The sequence below is a fragment of the Chlamydotis macqueenii genome, chromosome 2, assembly GCF_036417535.1.
Source record: "Chlamydotis macqueenii isolate bChlMac1 chromosome 2, bChlMac1.mat, whole genome shotgun sequence".
Lineage (NCBI taxonomy): Eukaryota > Metazoa > Chordata > Aves > Otidiformes > Otididae > Chlamydotis > Chlamydotis macqueenii.
In genome coordinates, this window is record NC_141557.1 from 103,545,040 (window position 1) to 103,570,747 (window position 25,708).

A 25,708-nucleotide genomic window follows, 5' to 3' on the forward strand; every position below is an offset into this window, starting at 1 on the left:
AATGAGGAGGAGGTGTCACCCTCTATGTCAACGACCAGCTGGAGTACATGGAGCTCCTCTTGGGGATGGATGAGGAGCTGACAGAGAGCTTATGGGTCAGGATTAAAGGGAGGGCAGGGACACATTACAGTGGGGGTCTGCTATAGGCCACCTAACCAGAAGGATTGAGCGGATGAGGCCCTCTATAAACAGATAGATATCAGCCTCACAGTCACAAGCCCTGGTCCTCAAGGGGACTTCAGCCACCCTGGTATCTGTTGGAAGGACAACATGGCAGGGCACAAGCAGTCCAGGAGGTTCCTGGAATGTGTGGATGATAACTTCGTTCTCCAAGTGATAGAGGAGCCAACAAGGAGAGGTGCTGTACTAGACGTTGTTCTCAACAACAAGGAGGGGCTGGTGGGGAATGTGGAGCTCAAAGACAGCCTTGGCTGCAGTGACCATGAGATGGTGGAGTTCAAGATCCTTAAGGCAGCAAGGAGGGCACACTGCAAGCTCTCTGCCCTAGACTTTGGGAGAGCAAAATTTGGCCTCCTCAGGAATCTGCTAGGCAAAGTACCATGGGATATAGCCCTGGAGGGAAGAGGGGCAAAAGAAAGTTGGTTGATATTGAAAGATCACCTCCTTCAAGCAGAGGAGAAATGCATCTCAACAAAGAGGAAGTCAGGCAAAAGTGCCGGGTGGCCTGTATGGATGAACAAGGAGCTCCTGGATCAATTTAAAAACACAAAGGAAGCTTACAGAGGGTGAAACCAAGGACAGGTAGCCTGGGAGGAATACAGAGAGATTGTCCCAGCAGCCAAGGATCAGATAAGGAAGGCTAAAGACCTGACAGAATTAAATCTGGCCAGGGATGTCAAAGACAACAAGGAAAGCTTCTTTAGGTAAGTCAGGGATAAAAGGAAGACCAGGGAGAATGTGGGCCCTCTCTGGGAGAAAAAGGGAGATTTAGTTACATGGGATATGGAGAAGACAGAGGTAATAAATGACTTCTTTGCTTCAGTCTCCACCCGCTAGGGCTCTAGACACACTGCCCAAGAAGGGAAAAGCAAGAACTAGGAGAATGAAGTCCTGCCCACTGTAGGAGAAGAGCAGGTTCGAGACTATTTAAGGAACCTGAAGGTGGACAAATCCGTGGGACCTAATGAGATGTATCATAGAATCATAGCATCTTTAAGGTTGGAAAAGACCTCTAAGATCATCAAGTCCAACCAGCAACACAACACCACCATGTCTACTAAACCATGTCCTGAAGTGCCACGTCTACACATTCTTTGCACACCTCCAGGGATAATGATTCCATCACTTCCTTGGGCAGCCTATTCCAGTGCCTGATAACTCTTTCAGTAATGAAGTGTTTCCTAATATCCAACCTAAACCTCCCCTGCCACAACTTGAGGCCATTTCCTCTCATCCTATCACTAGTTACTTGGAAGAAGAGACCAACACCTGCCTCCCTACAACCTCCTTTCAGGTAGTTGTAGAGAGCAGAGATCTCCCCTCAGCCTCTTCTTCTCCCGACTAAACAATGCCAGTTCCCTCAGCCACTCCTCATAAGACTTGTGCTCCAGACCCCTCACCAGCTTTGTTACACTTCTCTGGACGTGCTCCAGTACCTCAATGTCCTTCTTGTACTGAAGGGCCCAAAACTGCACACAGTACTCAAGGTACAGCCTCACCAGTGCCGAGTACAGGGGCACGATCACTTCCTTACTCCTGCTGGCCATGCTGTTCCTGATGCAAGCCAGAATGCTGTGGCCTTCTTGGCCACCTGAGCACACTGCTGGCTCATGTTCAGCCGGCTGTCTACCAGCACCCCCAGGTCCTTCTCCACCAGGCAGCTTTCCAGCCACTCCTTCCCAAGCCTGTAGCGTTGCATGGGGTTGTATTGACTCAGGTGCAGGACTGGGCACTTGGCCTTGTTGAACCTCATACAGTTCACCTCAGCCCATCGATCCAGCCTGTCCAGATCCCTCTGCAGAGCCTTCCCACTCTCAAGCAGATCAGCACTCCCGGCCAGTTTGGTGTCATCTGCAAATTTACTGAAGGAGCACTCAATCCTCTCATCCAGATCGTTGATAAAGATATTAAACAATACTGGTCCCAAGACTGAGCCCTGGGGAACACCGCTTGTGACTGGCTGCCAACTGGGTTTAACTCCATTCACCACAACTCTCTGGGCTTAGCCATACAGCCAGTTTTTAACGCATGGGTCCTGAAGGAACTGGCAGATGAAGTTGTTAACCCACTATCCATCATATTTCAGAAGTTGTGTCAGTTTGGTGAAGTTCCCACTGATTGGAAAAGGGGAAACATAACTTCCATTTTTAAAAGGGGAAACAAGGAAGACCCAGGAAACTACAGGCCAGTCAGCCTCACCTCTGTGCCTGGAAAGGTCATGGAGCAGATCCTCCTGGAAACTGTGCTAAGGTCCATGGAGCATAAAGAGGTGATTCATGACAACCAACATGGCGTCACCAATGGCAAATCATGCCTGACAAATTTGGTAGCCCTCTGTGATGGGGTTACAGCATTGGTAGAAAATGGTCAATTAACTGATGTCACCTACCTGGACTTGCGCAAAGCATTTGTCACTGTTCCATACAACATCCCTGTGTCTAATCTGGAGAGACATGGATTTGACAGACAGACCACTCAATGGATAAGGAATTGGCTGGATGGTTGCACTGAAAGATTTGTGGTCAATGAATTGATGACCACGTGGAGACTAGTGACGAGTGGCATTCTTCAGGGGTTTGTATTGGGACCTAGTACCTAAAGGGGACTTATAAGAAAGATAGGGACAAACTCTTTAGCAGGGCCTGTTGTGATAGGACAAAGGGTAATGTTTTCAAAATAGAGGGAGGTATATTCAGACTGGACATAAGGAAAAAAAACTTTTACCATGAGGGTGGTGGAACACTGGAACAGGTTGCCCAGAGAGGTGGTGGATGCCTCATCCCTGGAAACATTCAAGGCCAAGTTGGACAGGACTCTGAGCAACCTGATCTAGTCGGGGATGTCCCTGCTCCTTGCAGGAGAGTTGGACTAGATGACCTTTAAAGGTCCCTTCCAACCCAAACCATTCTACAGTTCTATAATACTGAGTAGCTGCAGGTCATACTCAGGGTAGGCAGAATGTGATTAGCAGCATTGGCTATAAGTGGAAACTCATTTCTCTGCCATATTCTTATTCTTGTCATGGCACTCTTGAGAATGCCTGACTGAAATAATGAAAAGCCTCAGGTACTAATACATATGTGGAAGATTCTTACAGAGACTTCCAGAAACAAATATATACTCTAACTTTAGGATAACTTCCTTCAAGCTGTCAAGCGACCATCACTACCGCATTGCTGAAATCAGGCAAAGATTTAATCCTGAGGCCTTGCTCAAAGCCCTTTCACGGGGCTGTGTGAATCCTGTTGCAGCTGATGGCACGTACAGCAACAGTCAACGGAACAATGTTCATGTTTTTATTTCATCCCTTTCTCCAATACAAAGGGATAGAGTATAACTTTAAGTTATGCTGCAGGTTTTAATACCAATATCTCATACAGCAAGCATGTCAGTGATGCTGCAAGGGCAGTTGTGGAAAATTACACCAAACTAAATGATTAAAGCTTTGGGAGATAGAGAATTTTAAATGATCAAGCTGGGTAAAGTGTGTGGACGGAGAACTGCCAGAACTAAGAGTTACAGTGCTGAAGAGAACTGCCACCGCTACACACTCGTATATTCCAAAGTAGGTGAGCATGTGAAGAAGTGTCAAGACCATAAGGCATAATTATTGTTTACTTAAAAGAAAATCATGATTTGTAAAACATTGTTACTCTTAAAGTAGATTTTCTTACATTTTAAAACTATATTTTATGACAGAAAACAAAAATATATAACAATATATCTTTTCTAAAGATCCATTATAAAGCCATTTCTTTAAGTTCTTCTTCCAGGAGCTCAGAGCTATTATTTTTGTAACTGTTTTGCCCCCTTGCATTGCATTGTACATCACATATTGCAAAATATTTACAGTCTTACAAGCACAGTATTGTTCCAATGACTGAACAAACTATTCAAAATTTTTAAAAAGCAAATATCTACCAAATAAACCTCAATTTCCAAACTGAGCCTCTGCAAAATGTAACTTTCACATTTCTGAAGCAGCAGTGCTGACAACATTGGGAAAAAACTCAACTCTCACTCCCACCAAAAACCCTCTTAAACCTCACCACAAGTTTAATTCTGGTATAATAAAATTTATATGAAGTAAGCAAATAACTTGAGTATTAACTAGGAGCCATAACTTATCTAAAAGTCAGTCTTTTTTGAGTAAGACTGTAATTGGTTCTTAGAGGGATAACTAATTCACTGAAAAGTTACTTGAAACTCAAATTTATTAAAAATTATGTTTATATTTTCATAATTGGTCATTTTTAGATGGCAGCATCATTTGTTTGTGTTTTAAACAATGCCCTAGAATAATTTTTTTTATCTTGAGCACTGATTTTTTAGTATATCATACTTGCCATTGAACTCTAACTAGATTAGCCATACTTGAATAAACCTTAAGTGCTGATTATTTTCTTCTAGTTCCTTCATAAACCTTTTACATTCACAGTTGTGCATGGCATTAATCATGATACTAGGAAGTTTCCACCCAACATATCAGCATTTCAGTAGGACAACACCAGGGAAAGTAATATTTAGTTCTTGAATCACATTACAATTGGAAAGCCTTTTTATTATATTAGAATAAAGCAATTTTTTGAATTTATATATTATTGGATTTTTAGAGACAGAAAGTAGTCTTTAATGATTAAGATGGCAATTACTGTTTCTGAAACAAAAATCTTTCAGTCTAACATTCTTCTTGACTATCCATAGGAAACTGTCTATTCTAGGATTCAGTTTAAAATTAATTATACTTGAAAATTTATTGAGGTCAATGTTCATTTATAGATGTGACAGTGCCAAATATATATATATATTATTATTTTTAACATGTAAGGAAATGCTTTTCAAAATTAAAAAGTTGAAGAAAAAGAGAATTTTAATATTTTTTCCCAAATACCATTGTTAATTGGAGAAAAGGTAACGATCTAATTATGAGAGGCTATGACTTTCATTCTAAGTATTCAATTATCTTTATAAGATTCTTGGATATACAGTAAATTAAGTACCAAAAAATGATGGTGAGGTTATCTTCACTTTTAGTATTATATTAACCCACAGCAGTAGTTAATTAGCTCTCAACTAAAATGATTCTTTGATTAATACTTTCTGACATCTATCTGATGTGAAGATGTTAACAATGTCAATATTAAATTTCATGTAACAGCCTGTAATCAGACTAAACATTTTCCCAATGAAAATACAGCGATAATAACAATTTCCATCCTTCTATCATTTCTTTGGCTTGGATTCATCCATCAAAATTGAAAAAAAATACTTAAGAGAAAGAAAATATGAGGGTAAGTTAGAAAACTTGAAATTGGTCATTGCTTGTCACAGGTGAGTGACAAAAAGGAACAAGTCTGCTACAGACCTGCACTTTGGTATCTTTCAGTTTCAATATCGCCTAGAAAGATAGGAGTTTCTCAGAACATTGCCAACCAGCAGCATACTATCAATAGCAGCAAAATCTGAAAAAGAAGCCAAAAGCTAAAAAGGAACTCATGTAAGAGATGTCGTATTGCCTGTGGACTCTCTTAGCGAAGGCAGAAAACACACGAGGAGCGGTGCCTGCTGTGCCACCTACCCTGCGCATCAACCCCTCTTCCGTTTCCAGGAGAGATAGGAGTTACATTCTTCTTTGTGGGATTTGGGAATTTCCCTAACACCTTCTCCATTCAGCAGAGTTAAACAGAAGTTTTCATCTTGACAAGGTACACAGCTGCAACAGGAATGGTTTTCATTTTGCTGGCGTACCCACTCTTTCATGTTCCTATGTAGAAGTTAAAAAAAAATACATATGAAAAGATAACGGGATGAATTTCACGGAATTATGATTTTTCCAATCTAAACATCTTCCAAACTTTAATCTATACTCATGAAAACTACAGAGTATCTTAGAAGTTGTTGCACAATAAAGTCTTGAAGCTGAGACTGTTAGAGGTTTCAGCATCATAAGACTCACACGAAACAATTCAGGTAACTTTTCCATTCCCTCAAAATGGGACTGTTTAAACCAGAAACAGTTTCACTTCAGACAAGACTAGGTTTGAGGAAGACAGAATGTTCACAAGTTCATTTATTTTCTTCTCAGGGTGATATATGGCAGATAAGCAGAGAAGAAAGGTGTTCAGAAAGAAAATACAAAGTATGCTTTTCAGTGGAAACTTGAGTTTGTAGCAGTGGACACAGAAAATCTTTTGACAATCCCAACAAACTCCAACCAGAAACTGAACAAGACAGGTGCTGTCTCCTGATGGAAGCAGAGGGCTAGGACAGAGCCGGCATGTTGAACACTGACTGGGGGAAAGCAACACTGCCAAAAAACCTCTTCAACTCAGATACTTGCTTGGCTGACATGACGTGGTCAAACACAGAAGCATCCAGTGACAGTCTGAGAAATTCAAGAAGCATTTTTCCATTCTCAGTTGAAAGGTGTGTAACTGAAAAGACAACACATGTCATGAAGAAATAGATGTGATGTTGACCACATGATGGTAGATGCCTTAGCTATTTCATTAAGAATTCCAGAAAATACATTTGAATTACATCCTTAAACTATTTAAGCAGTATTTCCTATTTGGATAGCTGGAACCAACAGGAGTTCCTTTACAAAACTGCCTTTCTTACTGCAGCAGGCTCAGCTGAGAAGAACGCGACGTCCCATCACAGAAAACAGGAACTGCAGCTAAAGAGTTTTGCTAATGAAAGTTAAGAAAATGAGACATACTGAGGAACAGATGAAGACATAACACGCATTTAACATCAGACACAATTGCTCCAGAGTTTTACAAAACTTGCATCACTTTTGCTACAGCTTCTCTTCGTTTTACAGTACGTTGACTCTTCCCTCCGCAACACGTAATTGCCCAAATGGCACTTGAGCTGTGGGTGTCAGGAGTGATCTAGACTCCATCATGCATCCCTTCCTCCATGTACATCCAAACTCACTCATTCTCACTCACCGTGAGTGAAACATCTCGTTTATCTTTCCTTCCTCATTCTATGCAAGGAAATATTCCTGCCTTTGTTAAGGTTTGTGAGTGCTGGTGCCCTGCCTACCCCAACCCTCAGCAGCGCTGTCTTCAAAGTTCACGCTTAAAGAGATTCAGTAGTCTACTGACAGCATGTGACAAGCTGGCCAGGGAAAGTCACAGACTCCCAGCTCAGGAGACAGAACAACTCCTATTTCTGAGTCATTCCCCAAAATAAAAACAATAACCAGTTTCGACTGCCTACAATATCCTATTCCTACTTTACATGGGTTTGACAGGAAACAGTAGGTATTACCTTACCAGAAAACTCAAAGATGTGCATGCTAAAGTCACAATAGATGCTAAAATGCTCAGCTGAACATTTTAGCAGGGAAATAATTGAACATTGCTTCCTAAATATTAAGGATTTCTACTATATCTTACAGGTTTGTAATCTTTGAGGTCTTCTCTTAATTGCAGATGATGACTTCAAGTTTAACAAGGACAAGTGTAAGATCTTCATCTGGGACAGCATAATCCAGAAGCGCAGGGATCTACCTGGCTGAGAAGCAGCTCTGTGGAAAGGGACCTGGGGGTACTGGTGGACAAGTTCAATATGAGTAAACAGTATGCTGCTGTGGTACAGAAATCCAACAGGAAGCTGGGTTGCATCAACAAGGGCTTCACCTGCAGAGACAGAGGTTATTATCCCACTCTACTCAGTGCTTGTCACATCACTGGAATACTATGTTCGGTTTTGGCACCCGCTATTTAAAAAAAAAAAAAAAAAAAAAAAAAAAAAAAGGGAGACAGGCTGGAGAAGGTCCAAGGACAGGCCACAAAGATGATGAAAGGTCTGGGAAGCCTGCCATGAGGAAAGGCTGAGAGAACTGGGTTTGTTCAGCCTTGAGAAAAGAAGGCTTAGTTAGAGGAGACCTTATCGCCATGTTCCAGTATTTAAAGAATGGCTGCAAAGAAGATAGAGACTCCCTTTTTACAATGGGTCACATGCAAAAGATGAGGGATAATGGGTACAAGTTCCTCCTGGGGACATTCTGATTGGACACAAGAGGAAAACTTTTCACAATGAGAACAATCAGCCATTTGAATAATCTCCTCAGGAAAGTGGTAGATTCCCCAACATTGGGCACTTAAGATTTGGCTGGACAGGATGCAGATCCATCTTGTCTAGACCATGGTTTTGCCAAGAAAGGTTGGACCAGATGATCTTTGAGGTTCCTTCCAACCTGGTATTCCATAATTCTAGGATGACACGACTTAATCCACCTCCTCACCCCCAAGCCTTGCCTTGGTGTCTTCGTACAAGGGTTACGTCAGCAGACGTACAGCCAGCTTTCTGTACCTGGCACTATCTTAGCGTTTCCCTTCCACTCTCACAGCTATGACTGACTGCAAGGTAGAAGTAATAAGGATTACAAGCATCTTGACTATAAACATTTCAGCCCTGCCTGGATCATACTAGGCAGTTGTAAAATTAACTCTTACTCACCTTTCACTACTTACCAACAAAATATTTGAGGAGAAGTTTATTTCTCGGCAAATTTTCTGGAGTGAACAGAACAAATGTAGAGAAGAGCACCATACAGACTTAATAACAAAAATCCAGCAAGATCCTCCGTGAACCACACACCTTACTGAGCGTGCAATAGTAGCCCCAGCAGTAAGATGTATAAGCAAACCAGCAAAAACTATTAGTTATTTTTGGTTGCTGTTTTAGGAATTAAGTTAAATACATAGAAGGGTACATATCAGCTGTGGACAATACGAACAGTAATCACTCACTACCAAGGTGGGAGTTTCTGTCTGTTTAAAAAAACCCCAAAACCAAACAGTTACAACCAAGACCTAAGGAGCAGATGGTATTTTCTTGATTTCTAATAGTGAATCTAAGTCACAACTACATGAAAACATGTGAAAAACTGTGCATATCTTCTGTAAGACAGAAATTGTTTATCCTTGATCTTCTGGATTATTTGTGTGATTTTCCAGGGTTTAAAATGCCACTCGCTTTTTAAAGTGAATCTATGACAGCATCAGGTGAATATATGAAGATCAACACCATATATAATTTTTTACTTTGGAACTACATAAAAACTCTTTGCTTGCTTGGAAATCAAGAGATAGTATAGTACCTTTGAGATGGAGACTTTTGTTATGAATTCCATAATTTTTTAAAGACAGAAAACAAAAATTATCAAAAAGTTATCTTACAGTATGTATGTAGACCTTTTAAAAATCATTCTCTAGTTATCTTCTGGCAATTTTTCATATTGCTTTGAAAGGTAGGAATTAATATAATTGGCATATAGAAATTTTTTGAAAAGTCAACTAGCAGGGGTAAAAAAAAAAAAAGATATATATAGAACAGTTTACATTGCAACCATTAAAATTTAAATGTTTTAGTCCAATGCCCAAATTTTACAATGTCTTTCAATTTTTTTTTTGTTTTAGAATGTCATTAAGGTATAGAACACTCCACAAATTGTTTTGTGAATGAAATTTTTATTTACACACTGTATCCAGAAGCAGATACATAAATCCTTATACAATTATTTTTCAAAAATGTGCAAGAAATAACTATAATTTTGTTTACAAACCAAAACACATTAAAATCAATGGACTTTGGATAATTCACTTGCGGTGTGCTTAGCAGAAACAGCGCACACCAGGTCTGAAACAGAGAAAAGTGTAAACTACAGCAATCTGGATTGCAAGTATTAACTTCATGGCACTCCATCATCACTATAAAAATTCTTTAACCCAATATGTATTCATACAAAATTCTTTAAGAATTTTTCATTATCTGTGTAGAATTTAGAATACTCTCCAGATACAACGCCATATTTCCCATATTATGAACTACCATCTAGCCCATTTTTTATATATAAAGAATGCTTGCAATTTTTATTCTTCGCAGTCATAAAAAGATTTTAAGAAATTAAATTGGCAATCATTAACTTATCCATAGCTTAGCTCAGAATTTCAAAGCTGAGTAACAGAGAAATACTTCTCATCGGAATCACAGCCCATGTATTGCTGGTATGGTGTTTAAAATTTGTAATTCCACTACTCACATAGGTGAAATGCATCAAAACAAAAACTGCACAGATTTAATCTAGCCCAGCAGTCAATATTCACAGAAATAGGCTTTAACAAAATGTAAAGTCAGCTCATCTGAGAACAAAGAGCTTAATTAATAATTGCATTTCTGATCCTTCTAACAGAAAAGAACATTTTGATAAAAAGATGGCATTCACTATGTCGACAGTAGGATAAGTGCTATATCCTTCAAATAGATCAAAGAATACAAATAACTTTCAGTTGTTTGTAACACTGGCTTACAAAAAAAAAACCCACAGAGGAAACTGTGCAAATTTATTTTTCTGTTTCCAAATACAAGGTGTTGTTTTACTTTTCTAATTGGTAAAACAGATAATGTTATAACATAAATCATTTCAGATGCCCAAAAAAGGAGTTTTATTTCAAAATTTCATTTTCAAGAACAGTTTTCCACAATTCAATTCCATAAAAAGCATACCTTTTGAACCCTTGAACTGTTGTGCTGAACAAGTCACCATATTTCTACTCTATAAGGATCATAATCAGTTAGCTTTTATTCCTAGTGTATCTACTTCCAAAGGTCCCCAAAATATCCTCAGTCATTTTCCTTTTATTTGTCAAGGACACTTTGTTCCTCTAATTTTCATGAAGCAGAAGTCAATACAACTTTTGTGTTACTCTGAGTACTTCTGAATTGTCTCGTAACTAAACATTACTGTGTTTCTTTAATATTAAACTGTAAGTATCTTTAATGTTTTCAAAGTAATTTTTCTGGGTTCCTTCTGCTGGCTGGTCAGTTACCTCAGCATGAAAAAATACTGAGGTTCTGTTTAATGAAAACTGTAAAAATAAGTATTTGTGTCTACTTATTACTGATTTAAAGTATTTTGAACTTAGTAGAAATATCATCACCATTTTTTTTTATTTAGAAACAAAGTGCTATATGGTTCTCACATGCTAGGCCCCAACCACTTTACAGCGTTACTTTTGTGGAAGCTTTACAGGGCGGGGAAATGACAAAATTATCTTGACCTGATTAAGTTTGCAGATGAAGAACACAGCAAGGAAGGCAACTGAAAAACTAGATAGCTGAACCAAAGTTGTTTGGTTTTGTTTTTTTTTTTTTTTTAAAAGCATGAATACTTATGAGTGAACAAACTGAAATTGCATGGGCAAGAAATTTAGCATGTGTGTTCTTGCACGTTTTCCAATTCAGCAATAAGACCAGGATACTATAGCTTCAATTATTTAAGTTTCAATGCAATGACTGCTAAATTAATGCATGTGGCGTAGTATAAACATATGTTTAATGCATTCAATAGTGGTATTAAATGGCAAATAAAATATTAAATAGACTATAATCTTTCAAAGATTCTGTAGAATGCATAGGCCCTCTAGCTTATATGGGGAAAGAATTTTTGAAGTGAAGAAAATGCCAGAGATTTTCTTCCAAAAGTATGCATCTGAAATTCATAAAAATGATTTTCTTTTTCCTCCCCACAGACAGAATCAGAACACTGTACCATACAATAGGTTATTGTGCCTTTTTGAATAAATTTAGTGATCCTGATTCGAGGGGAGGGGGGTTTGGGTGGGGAAAGTCAGTAGAGGGGAAAAAAAGAAAACAGAATTCACACTTGCATACATATATCTCAATGGCAGAGCCAACAAGTTACGCATATAGACTGCTCTAGATTTTTTAAGTTTAAAACTTTATCAGACTAAAGAAATCCTTATTCTCCCTCCCTTAAAAGCAAAGGCAGCCTTTATCTACCTTTGATTTTCTTTTTTTTTATTATTTTTTAGTTAAACATTATGGTCAAAAAATAAATTAAAAAAATATAAATTTAGTCTATCAATTCAGGCAACCCAAGATGTAGTGCTATTGCACCACCTTGCAGCAATACTGTATTCATTACTAAAGACTCATTTCAGTGGACAAAAGGCTAGATTAAACAAGAAGAAGAAAACAACTTAAACAAGAAAGTTGTATCAAAGATGAACAGTCTTTTCTAAGCGGATGTTTACTGACTAGCAACTCCTATCCGAGACGGGGAAGATGACATTCTGAAACACAAAACAGAGGGACAGTGGCTGGCAAACCAAGCCTCCCACCCAAGCCAGCCATGACCCCTTAACAAATAATTCATAGAAGTGATAGAATCATAGGGGAAAAAAAAAAAAACCAAAACAAAACAGGAAAATGCCATGTATTAACTTTGCATGGTGAAAACATTACAGTGTAGAACCTGTACTCCCCACTGAAAGTCTTTTTTTTTCCCTACAGAAGGTTAGAATAACTGTAAGCTTTTTCAAATGCCAGAATCTTTGACAGATATCATAAACATTTACCTAATTGATTCAATATTTCATATGTCAAAACATATTTCATGACAGTAAACTGAAACATCTTCTGCAGTTAATGTAAATGTAAACCTCTTTTCTCACAATTTCAAAGGCTATGAAAACAGAGCTTTAGAAACATATTTTAAGCATCTTCCATCCAAAACACTGTTCCTTCCTCCCCAAAGGATATTCAAAATAAGGGGAAAATGATCCAAAGGACATTAGTGTATTACTGCATTTCTGAAGTGAAAAAAAAAAAAAAAAAAGCAGAAAATGGTAAAATTTCAAGTAGTTTGAATACATATTGTAGAAATCATCCTATCAGAGGTTTTACCCCATCCCTAAAATGGCTTATCAATTTATGTTCCCATGATAACAAGTCCTAGAGTCTTCCTACAAATCCAGGAAATTACCTCCCCCAGCCCCCCCAGAGGAGGTAGGAGGGAAAAGGACAGAAAGAGGGGACCTGGTAAGTGTTCATTTATTTAACTGATGGTATGATTTTAAAAGGTAATATTTGACAAGGCCCCAATTCCGCAATTTCCTCATAGGTAATAGGTACTACACATTAAATTTTACAGACTTATTTTTTCAAAGGCCATTTTTAGAAGGACAAAATACTGAGACAAGAAGAAAGCTGAACCAACCTTCTCAAACACAAAATAGCATACGGATAATACAAGGCTTAGGAGAAAGGTGTTTTTTTTCCCAAAGATATGCTGCATAACCATGTTCTTACCACACAGCTCTGTCTAGAAGTTCTACATTAGGGCATATCTCTATAGAAATTTATAATTAAGATACTAGGAAATTGTTTTTAACATAGATGTAAATTCCGTGATTTGGAATACCAATATGTTTTTATCCATGATCTTTTTTTTTTTTTTCAAACAGGCTATTTTAAAGGAAAAAAAAATTCCATTCAACAAGTTTCATTTGACTTTTACTTATGGTTGAATACACATGAAATGTGCTTTCAATGCATAAAAATCACAGTGGATAGCAGCAAAGGACTTGGGGGAAATTAAGGAGAATTTGATCATTCACATTGTGATTAATCTGCACATTGATGAAAGATAGCTATTTCACACTTCTAAAAATAAACTTGAGATCATTCTTTCCCAAAAAAAAAAAAAAAAAAGCCCCCTAAAATACACCCCCCCTAAAACAAACATAAATCCAAATGCATTACTTTTCTTATACACAGAAAAATGAAATATTTTTATGGCAGCAAAAGATTTTGATAATAATGAAAGTCTGTAAACTGTAATTCAATCTCTTTTTGTTGTTGTTGTTCCCAAAGTGCAAGATGCAAGATTCCCATAAGCTTCAGTAGTGCTTTTCCTGTAAATAATCCTTCATTTTGTTTGGCAAAGGCAGTTTCTGAATCAGGTCTATTCTGGTGTACTGACGTATTACAAAACGACACAGGTATTGTAAAGAACGCACCTGCATAAACCGAGATACTGGATTTGTCAGTCTCACTGGGTAAGTTGCAGATCCAGGCAGTCGAGATCTCGAATAGCAGAAAGCTCCATTTTCAGAGTCCCTGATTGAATGTTCAATTAAGTCAACTATAGATGTATGTCCCTCCACATCTGGTTGTTCATAAAAGCTAAACCTACCATTTGAGTGTTCAATTCTAGTGTGAAGAGTTTTTCCATGGGAACGAAAACTCAAACTTAAAAGATAACGATCATCGGAACTATCTCGAACGAGAAACGAGCCATCAGGCACATTTGCTAATTTTCCCTCTGCCTCCCAACGTGTAATGGGGCCCCAGTACCATCCTTGTTTTGCAAGCTTTTTCAGTTCTTCTGTGAGACTCGTCACAACCATAGGACCACTGTTCTGTACAGAATCATAAACTCTTCCAACTCCAGGGGCAGTGTTAGGATCAAAATTCAAATGGCAGCGCATACTTTCAGCCACATGGGCATCTGTGCCATTCAATCCACTGAAGTTCCTTTGGATTTGATTATTCTGCATTGGAGGTAGCAACGGTGAGAGTGGAGGGACATCGCTGTGATTAACTCTTGGGCTTTGCAACATGACTCCTGTGGTACCAATCAATAAACCATTCACTGCCTGGTCCACAAAGATATCTGGTGCAACGACTACATCCTGATCCACTTGGCTCTCTTCTTCATGGAAAGCATTTCCCCCAACTTGAGAAGAAACAGTTGAAACTTCCATGGGTGAGGAACTATCCAGACAGTAACTACGTGATCCTTCCAAAGGATACATTCCCTCATCTAAAGGCACAGTATACTGAATGTAGTCCTGAGGCATTAATCCAATAACTACAGGCACATGTTCATCAATATGAAGATGCAAGTCCCCGTTCTGAGATTCTGTATTTTTCAATGTATTGTTTTGATCCTGGAACACGCTGTCTGACTGCAACTCATGGAAGTCTTTTCGAACGCCATTCAGTGCTGGGCTTGGATTAGAGGAATGGACCAAGGCCTTGACTTTCACTTCCATTTTGATGCAAGTCTCTTCTGAATTTGTAGGTCGAAGGGGCCAAGGAGTTGGGCTGTAATGGTGATTACGGAGGGACGTGGATCTCAGAGGTCTTTGAGCTCGCACATCTTTGAAGGTTATTGGAGCAGATGAGGAAGAAAAGGTGTCATCATCTGCAGAGCTCACAGATGGTGTGCTGCCTTTGCCTTTCTGTTTTTGTTTTGCTGAAAGCCTCCTTTTTAACGTACCCATTAAGCTTTCACTTTTTGATCTATTTTTGCCTCCTTTTTCATCTTCACTATTGACTTCACAGCTAGCCAGATCTTTACCATAGCAGCTGCCAAATAAGGAGTCATCTTTTCCAAATTCACTTAACGATGGCTGCTGAACCACTACAAAGTCACTTTCATCTTTACTTTTATTTAAGTTAAAGGACTTGCGAATTGTTTTGAGACTAATTTTCTTCATTATGACAAGTTACCAAGTCTGGCTGATCAGCAGAGCTTGTGGTGATATAGCCCTAACACATGCAGAGCAGCTTCTGTTTCATTTATGTGTTTTATCCAGCCTCATTTAACTTCAAGAGCCATTTCCTGGAAACAAATAAAAAACAATTAATTTCACAAAATAAATATTCTTTGAGTTATCCATAAGGGTTTCCCCTCTCCACCCAAAACAGAAATCGCAATATTTAAGTAACAGGCATTAAATAGAAGTAAATATAGAGAGTTGACTTGGAAACCAATGAAGCTCAAAAAAATGAGTCTGCTGCATCTTGGAGATTTCCACTACTTTTTTCTGCTGTTAGCATGCTATTTTTAATTATGCACACACATTACATCACATTCATAGGCATATATATTTAATGCATGCATATAAATTTTTCAAGCATAGAAACATCATCTCTTTCAGAAGGCTCCTAAAAAAATCTGCACAAAAATAACTATACAAGATAAAGCTATAGAAAATACTCTATCCAACAGGATTCCTATGTACAGGTTAAACTGTGATTAGTCCTAAAAAGACTTACAAGGTCATACTTTCTTTGCAAGGTCATACTTGCTTTATACAGGAAAGTTGAGCAATATTCAAATAGTTACATAATTATAGGAAAACTAACTCTAGTCAAAAACTAGAGAGAAATTAACAGCAAAGTATCATCTGTTTAGAGCAAACTATAGAAGTCTCCTCCTGAACTTCTACTTTTTTATTTAAAAAAACAACAAAAAAAAAAACCCACAAAAAAAAAAAAAACAAACAAAAAAACCCCACCCTATTTCCAAATTCTGTTTTAGGCATACAGCAGGTCACATCACAGGCTCTCCTTGCCTAGTACTACTGGAGCTTTTCTTCCTCCAGTACTTCTGCCATGACTAAGTGGACACATTTGCTCAAGTCCCAGTAAACTGCTCCCACCTAGTCATGTCCCCACTCCCTCCATACAGTTGACTTTTCAGCTTGGTTTCTTTGTTTTGTTTTGGGTTTTTTTTGTTTTGGTTTTTTTTTTTGTTTAGTTTGGGGGTTTTTTTTGTTAGTTTATTCGTTTTTTTTTTTTAATGTTAGTGAGACCTTACAAGGCAAGTAGCAATGCAGAGAGAGGAAGAACAACGATGGGAAAGAGAAGAGAAGGAAAGCTGCTGTTGCCACGGAAGTAGGTACTATCGTTACTAGTAGCCATTATTCCATTAACCTCCAACTACGTGTTACGTTAGCAGCACAAATTGCAGCAGCAAGCCTGGCTCCAGGCTAAGCATGGCAAGCTGGAGGAGTCTAAGAATCTTTCCAGGTTTAGGGGATTGAGGGGAAAGTAAAATAACCGTTATGTAGGCACTTTCACACTTTTCTCCCATGGTATCACAGTACAAGCAACTGAGAAAAAAAACCAGTACAATGAACTGAAGTAGGTTTTATCAACTAAATAATACGATTCTTAAATGACCATTCAAAAATTGTACAAAAGCATGTAAGGATAATGACTGCTATAATCAAACAGCAGTCCACTGGCTATGAATCTTATCCAGTCCAGCTTTTGTGGTCCTCAAGTACACAAAGGCTAAAGGATCATATCCAAAGCAAACTAAAAGACAATCCTGAGCATCTAAAGATACTGAAGTTCAAAATACCTTGAAAAATTTTAGGTAAAGCTCTGCTGCTGGAGGGTTGAACACTATTCTCATAAACAGCATAAGCACTAAAGCTTGATTTACTTGGATTTGTACCCTAGTCCTACCTTCAAATTCCCTACATTATCTGCATCATCCAACCTTGAAGACCTGTTCTGTCTTTGCCATAACCTCCAACATTTCCCACGTCCCTCTTTAGAATATCTACTTTTGCCATTTCCTTTTCTTAATTATCAAACTGTACAGCATTTTCCTTTCTCTCAATGGGGAGAAACTAAAACGTTTCTCTTTTTCCTGTAAACTGATTTACTTGCCATCAGCAAAGAACAAACATGCCCACAAGCAAACCAACAAAAGACTAAGAACCAACTGTTGCTAGAAGCAAATATTAAAACCTTAGAAAACAGGATCACTATTTTTTTAGAAGCTCACTGTTTATTTCCCACTTCTAACATAACTCCTGGATTACCAGGAGTCCTGACATCTTAAAAAACTATATTCCACTTACATAATTTGAAGATGATGTTGAGATATACATATGTATTTTCAAAGGTTAAGACACTACATTTTCCTTTCGTTATTGACAGATCACGCAGAACTGCAAAATTCAATGTTTTAAAATACCAGTGTTTAAAATGAGCTCCATATGTTTGGAATAATTGGGAAACATGGAAGCACTGAAAACCAAACATAAGTAGAACACATTTAGTGGGTTTTATATGTCTGAAATCTGGTGTGTCATAATAACTGACAAAGTACAGTAATTAATAAAAAGCTACTGATACAGATAAAGGGAGAGTTACATGTCAATTAAAAGTAGACTTGAAATGTCTCGCTGGCCTGCTATTTCTAAACCATTTGGATGTTGCCAATTTACAGTACTCTTTTCATCATGCGTAACTAAATGAACCAACAAAATGACTGAAAAATATAATTTCAGGATTCTATGCTGCCCCTAAACTGACAAAGTCAGAGTGTTTGTTCATTGGATAAATTTAATTGTGCCTTTGTGCATGTGGTATCAGAACCCTGGGAATCCTCACATTAGCCCCTCTTGTGAAATCCAGAGTGTTCTCTAACTGCTTCTGACTGATATCCACAAACTGATAGTATATCCACTTCACCAGACATGCTCCCCCATCCTTGTGGGAAGTACATCACACTGTTTGCAATTCCTAACTCTAAAAAAACAAGCATGAAACAAAGTAAAATCTGCCTTCTAAGCTAGGGAGAAACTAGAAGAGCATTATCACATTGCTGACTGGGGAAAGACAAGCCCCAGGCTGCCTGGGTCACCATTTTTTTTTTGTATCGGTGTTTTTCAAAATAATTAGTTACCTAAAATTTGGCTGAAGGAACATGTGTTGGGTTTTGGTGGCCGGGGCTCTACAGGGGTGGCTTCTGTGAAAAGCTGCTATAAGGTTCCCCTTTGTCTGGTGGACCTGTCTCCAAGGTGGACCTACCGCTCACCAAGGCTGAGCCAGTCAACAAGGGTAATAATTCCTCTGTGACAACGTATTTAATAAGGAGAAAACAAAGCAGCAGTGTGTGGAGAGATGGCAGGGGCACAGGCCTCGCTCCCAGTCTCCTGAAGGGTGACACCAGTCTACATCAGGACTGGCCAGGTGGTGGGGAGAGAGGGACAAGAAAAGATGTGAAAGGAACAGCCCTGCAGACACCAAGGTCAATGAAGATGGAGGGGGAGGCGCCAGAACAGAGATTCCCCTGCAGCCTGTGGTGAAGATCATGGTGAGGCAGGCTGTCCCCCTGCAGCCCGTTGAGGACCCCACATCAGAGCAGATGGAAGCCTGAAGGAGGCTGTGGCCTGTGGAGGACCCCACACTGGGGCAGCTGTTTGTCAGGAACTATACACCATGGAAAAATTACCCACGCTGGAGCAGTTCACAAAGGACTGTAGCCCATGGGAGGGACCCCATGCTGGAGCAGGGGGGGAATGTGGAGTTCTTCCTCCAGGAGGAAGCAGCAGCAGAAAACACACATGAACTGACCACAACCCCCATTCCACATCCCCTCTGTGCTGCCAGGGGGAGGGGAGGAGGTAGAGAACTCAGGAGTAAAGCTAAGCTCAGGAAGAGAGGATGGGTGGGGGGAAGGTGTTCTTAAGATTTTTTTTTTTTTAATCTCTCAGTATTCTACTCTGGTTTGACTGTTAATAAATTGAATCAGATTTCCCCAAATCAAGTCAGTTTGCCCACGATGGATAACTGATGAATGATCTCTCCCTGTCCTTATCTCAACTCATGAGCTTTTTCGTATTTTCTCTTTCCCCTTGGGGATGGTGAGCAAGCAACTGCATAGTGTTTAGCTCCTGGCTGGGGCTAATCCACAACAGAACATTTACTTGGCTTCTCCATAACTAAAAGACCAAACAAATCACTTGAAGGAACAGCTTTTCATAACATACTAGTCTTTTATGTATCAAAATGTGGGGTTTTTTCCAAATTAAAATCCAATATCTAAAAATAACCTCAACAGATAAATCTCTATGGCAGCGTACAGAGAAGTAAAAATTTACCTTGAAAATGACTATTGAGCCTACTTGAGTAAAAAAGTGTTTTACATCTGTCAGCCTGCCTTAGTAGCTAATATCTTAATCAAACAAAATGTATGATTGTCCAAATACACAACTTATTGTAACATTTCATATAAATAAGTAATAAAGGTTTGAAGTTCAAAAATGAACCACATCAACAACATGCATATATCCAGAAGTCCAGCTTATTCATTCAGGAAAAGACGATAAAATCTGATGAACGACAGTCTGGATCAAAGCTCTCTGAAGTAAACTCAACAGACCTACAGATGAGAGCAAGCCTCTAAACAAGTCTTCTATACAAGAACCACTCTACTTTATGGTATCTCTTACATGTATTTTATCCAAGACAGGAGAAGAAAAAATACATCCTGAAGTCAAAATACCCTAATTGATCCAGATACGCTTCTTTCTTTGCACAGACTTTAAAAATATCAATAATTCTGCATTGCATATTGATGTGTTTAAAAGCACTGTATAAACAGCCCTCAATATATGAAACACTCGTACACTTGCAAGTGTAGAATTTTGCACTGTCTACATCTAGAAGACCTGAAGAGTCCAGCATGCACCCCTTCCTGCAATACATTAAAATGAGCTGCTCAACTTCTTCACAATCCTCAGCACTGCAACAGCTTTGCTCACTAGTATTTTGTACTAATTACAGCATCACTGAAGTCTCCCACTGATGTGCTCTTCCAGTGCCATCTGCTGCACAGCAGATTTAGACAGCCTAACTAGAGACATCTCCAGAAAATCTGCTGGCAGGTAGTTGCAACTATAAACACTCTGAACTATGCCACTGTACTCCATTTCCAAAACCTGGTGGCTATGTATGCAGAAATACCTGGAACACACAGATTCTAAATAGGAGATTCATCAGATCCAGAAAGAGAATGAGATGTTAACACTCAGAATAAAGAGGCAGAATGAAATTCTGGCTTATGAACTTCCCTGACAAATTGTGCATCTTGGAATCTTTAAAATTATGCAAGTTGACAAAACACAGGCCTCCAAAAATCTACCAGATTACTACCCAGCAAGAACCACGGTCCCCTTTCTGTTTATAACAATAATCAAAACTAAATTTGCATGCCTCATTTTGAAGAACAACATGTATTAATCACATACAAGTGTGAAATCGTTAGTGAAGAGAATTAAAGCTAAAACTTTACTTTACAGGCTGCTTCTCAGAAATCTGAAGAGCAGGTCACACGGTCATATATTAACTGTATTATGGTGGCCACCACTGATTTATGAAAAATTCTTAAAGTTAAAAAAATAATTAAAAAAAAATCCATTTGTGCAAATCTAGTTTGAATATTCAACACTTCAGAGTAGTTTCCGTTTGATGCCACAAAATGGTTTCAATGAACCATAATCACACAGCTATCTCCATGTAGTGTTCGCAAAAGTAGACTAACAAAAAGTTTCATTATTTAAATGAATAAAGGCCATCTCTTTTTTTTTTTTTTTCCCCTCACACTTTTAGGCTAAGTGCACTCATTTCCAGAGACAAATACTATAAACAATGCTGCCATAATACACTAGGATAGAAATAAAACAGCATTAACTTTTAAGAACTGGGACAGAAAACATACTGGAAACACAGAGCAAAATACAACTCATGGTTGAATAAAGAATTATCTTTAAAAAGTTTAATAAAAATACCATCACAAATATAGCTTGGAACTACTAATCAATGCTGCTTCAGATAACTTATATTTTCCTAAAATAAATGTTAATCAGCTCATTTATTTCCATAAAGTGAAACAGTGGAGCATTGAACTTGATTTTTTTGAACCCACAGCTGCATTATTCCTGAAAAGTCTGGCTATCCATTAGAAATACAGAATCTTTATTCTTATACTGAATCATAGTAAGACTTACATAATTTACAACTTCAAGTTAAGAAGATTTTATTTCAGAACATTTGGCACAACTGTGCATAGAGCTAAACTGAAGAGTAATGTAGGCAGTTAAGGAATAATCACGAAAAATATATATATCCGGAGATTTAGAAGTTCCAACTTGACATAAAGAAAAGCTTTTCCACCATGAGGACAGTTGAGTAGTAGCATATGCTCCCCAGAGAAGTTGTGCAGTCTCTGTCCTCGTAGGTTTCTAAGATCCAACTATAAGGCCCAAAGAAACTGTCTAATCTCAGGGCTGAGAAAAGGTTGGATTTGAGGTCCTTTTCAAACTCAATTTTTCTACAATTCTGTGACTTTAAAAATGGTGAGCTGTCTGAAATTTCAGTTAACATTTCAGATGCATTTTTTAAAAAATACCATGTTCGAAAACATTTAGGAATTTTATTTCCATCTTCAATGCAGTACTACAGATTTGTTAACTATTTCTACTGCTGAGCAGAAGAATATTCAGCTCATAAAGAAAACTGAAAAGTTAGAATTAACTGCAAATGTTGTACTACAGTGTTTTTCTTCCATAGAATCATAGCACATGACCCAAGCAATATACTTTAAATTTATTGTATTTTTAACATAATTATTTATATTAAGAACATAACTAAAAATACCTTAAAAATGAAAAAAGTTTCTGCATTCCTGGGGCATGACAAGCACCAAGTTTTCATTACAGTCAGATAATGAAGTCTAGTCTAATTATCTGCAGAAGTATAAGGTGTCATTTCCCTGCTGCCCCTGAACTCTCACTGAAATATACTTATGTGTTACTTGGAATGGTGTTTCAAAAACAGCACCTTAAGGAAACACAGATTTCAAGTGCTATATTTTGGAAATTCCTAAGTGTCTAAGTTTATTCCAGAGTTCCTAAATCTATTTATGTATATTACTACAAAGTTGTTCTCCACACCTTTTCCCATAGATTTTACTTCAGTAATGAAGTCTGTATCACTGAAAGTTTTTTCTTCAAACCAGTAACAGAAAATATTGACTCAAGATATTCCCTGCCATGTACTTGTAGTTTCAGTCTATATGAGTATAGAAACTACACATAAGATACTCGTTAAGAGAGATTAAATATGTATTTCAAACACCACCAGTTTCCGATAGAACATATACACTTATGCTTTCAGCTTGCTCACTATACATGCCATTAGCATAGTAAAGACTGGGAGGTTTTTCCCTTCCCTGAGCTTCAAGTAAATTCCTAAATTGTATTACTCTTTAGTATGAAGTCTTTTAATGATGTAATCTAAATGCCATTGCATACTTTTATACCTTGAAAACAATTTAAAAAGGTAGATGGTTTTAGTAGTGGCTTGCTTGCTAATGGATGAACACTGCTTTAATGTAAGATTGCAAATTTTATAAAAGCCCATCCTCTCCTGCACACCTGCTTCTCTAGTGAGTGTGAAGAAGCTCAGATACACATCTTCATATAAAATTGGAACAAAGTAAAAAACAGATGAGAGGCTCATCTGACGGTACTTTATACTCATAACAATTCAAGAGTACTTAAAGCCTCCTGTTTTTAAGCTAACTAATCAAAGACCTGAACACTGAGTAGATGTTTTTCACTACAAATTTAAACTTCCACCCTCTAAGATTTGAACAGCTGAGGAAAGTACTATTAGCTTCTGTAGAGGCTAACATAAATTAATAGATATTACATAGATTGCAATTTAAAACAAACAAACAAAACCCCAGCAGTAAGTCATGTCATTTCTCCTGGTTTTTTTTTTTTCTCTTTTTGCAAAGCTTAAAGGGAAAACAGTCCATGGGCACTAATGTTCTAACAACATACAGAGTAACCTTAATCATTATAAGCAACCTTTAGCAGAGAATAAGCAAGGTATGCCTTTGGTAATAAGTAGAAAAGTGGAGTAAAATAATAATGAAAACTTGTCACAAAGAGATTTTTTTCACACCACCATTAATGGAATTAATTGAATGTAAAACCAGAAACAGAACCATTGAAAAAGTTCTAATATCTTGACTGCATGCCTCTGGCCTGCAGTTGAAAAAGGATGTCCCTTACCATCTGGATTTCCCTGACTTTTTTTTTTTTTTTTATTACTTTAAACACTACTTAATCCATGGCTGCTTGTAGTAAATCCTGTTCCTCTTTCCCATATTTGGTTGCAGGACAGAATATTTCTATCTGATTGGTAGTTCTCCTCTAGGGAGTAACTGAAGAGTGTTAAATGGCATCTTTGTATTACAGTTCATCTGTGTATATATAGTCCTGTAACTACAATAATCTCATCACTACAATAGCCAACACCACTTACTAACACTAACAATCTTCACGCAAGGTTACATCTCCCATACATAACGATGGCTGATTGGGATGCCTGCCTGCTCCCGAGGTTACCACAGACACTTCAACCTGGTATATCAAATTGAAATCAGCACCAGTTGATATCAGCTCAAGAACTTACACAGCATCATAAGGCCAGCACTGCTGCTGGAGTAGGAAGCTCTGCGGGTGCTGGGTGGATGACAGCCAGAACAGTAACCACTTCAGCCACTCCTGCTACATCTCTCACCAACTGGGAATCAACATCCAAACAGGGAACAAAGCAGACTGTACTTTTTATACATTTACTAAAAGACTGGCATGAGTACCACCTTTCATCACTGTCTTTTAAGCAGACATCTCATAACAAAGTATACAAAATTTCTCAAGCACACTGAAAAACTACAGGGAAAAAGAAAGCCACAACTTAGCTCTAAGACCCTAATGAACTAACAGTGAGGGGAAAAAGAACAAACAAAAATAACCCAGCAGATCAATATATGCCAAGTCACTGAAAAAGAAAAAAAGTGTGATATTTTTGCTGAACAGAGAGAAGTCGTTAAAGAAACCTGACGTGTGTAGTCCATGTGTATGTGCTTCACTGCAGGAAATCACATCCATTGAGTGCAAATAAACCTTTGTTTTTCTTTTTCACACAGCTGTGCAGAAGCAGATGAAAAAAAAAGAGAATAATGCTCTGTCAGGTTCAGTCTTCATTTCTTTCTATTTTACAACACTGCAGCAGCCGGCTGCCTGTCAGCAAAAAATAAGTTTAGCTTCACAGGCAAAGGTTAAATTTCCTGGGAAATGATGTATGAGAATTTCCTTCTGAGTAAGGGTCTGTCCTGCTTCTCCATCCTGACAGAAGGCAGATACACCAAATTGTTTCTCCTCAGTTGTAAGGTATGGCGGTACCCTCAGCATGATAACAAGGAGAACTTCATGCTTATATTTATGCAAACCTCTTAAACCTTAATACAGTTATGTTAGGAGTCTGAGAAAAGCTGCAAGACTGCAATGCTCTACAAACCAGGTTCTCATCTAGCAATAACAATCAAGATCATGTTCTAGAAAAAGGAATATTTTTAAAACAATTTTGTTTTAAGATTTTTCTAAAATTACCTGTAGAAGCCAGTATACAATTTACAATAATAAACTGCCTTTGGCAAGGAACAGATTCCGTGCCTACCTATTTGAGACCAACAAAAGTATGTTTGAAATTAATATAGTGAAAATAAAGGAAGAATAGGAAAGACAATCAGTAAAAACAAAAACTTTGCATTTCTGTGCTTCTTTTACAGAAAAGTACACACAAATGCCTAAAATCCTGGAATGTGTGTTGAAAAGAACATAACTTATCTAATCATACGGATGCAGGCACCAAAACTCAATTCTAAATGCAGCTCATTTCTGAATCCCGAGGCATTTCAAAATGTAATTTTAAAAATGCTATCCATCCTTTTAAAGCATACACCAGAAAGACAGAAATAATAAACCAGACCATTCTCTCAAAGTGATCTTGTGGTCAGCAATAATCTGACCATTCTTTTAATGCTAGTGACTAAATAACATAATTGTGAGAAACAGTTTTCCAGCCCTTCCCAAAAAAGGAAAAAAAGCACTTAGCAGACATGCAACAGCTGAATATTACCACTTCATATTGACTTGTATTGACGTTGGTTTCGCTTTCAAAGTTTATGTTGGGCTACTTCAGGCTGGTATTTCTATAGCAAGCAGAGAAACACTGTCACTGTGTGCAACTTCTAAGA

General features: G+C 38.0%; 1 protein-coding gene across 1 annotated transcript in view; it reads right to left on the minus strand.

The window, feature by feature from the left end:
* Positions 1–9,661: 9,661 nt before the first annotated feature.
* SOCS6 (suppressor of cytokine signaling 6) overlaps positions 9,662–25,708 on the minus strand; it is a 31,097-nt gene continuing 15,050 nt past the window's right edge. The window contains exon 2 of the mRNA XM_086740553.1: positions 9,662–15,631. Coding sequence (XP_086596679.1) covers positions 13,902–15,506 — 1,605 coding nt within the window. The 5' untranslated portion in view covers positions 15,507–15,631 and the 3' untranslated portion in view covers positions 9,662–13,901. The remainder of the gene's footprint in view (positions 15,632–25,708) is intronic.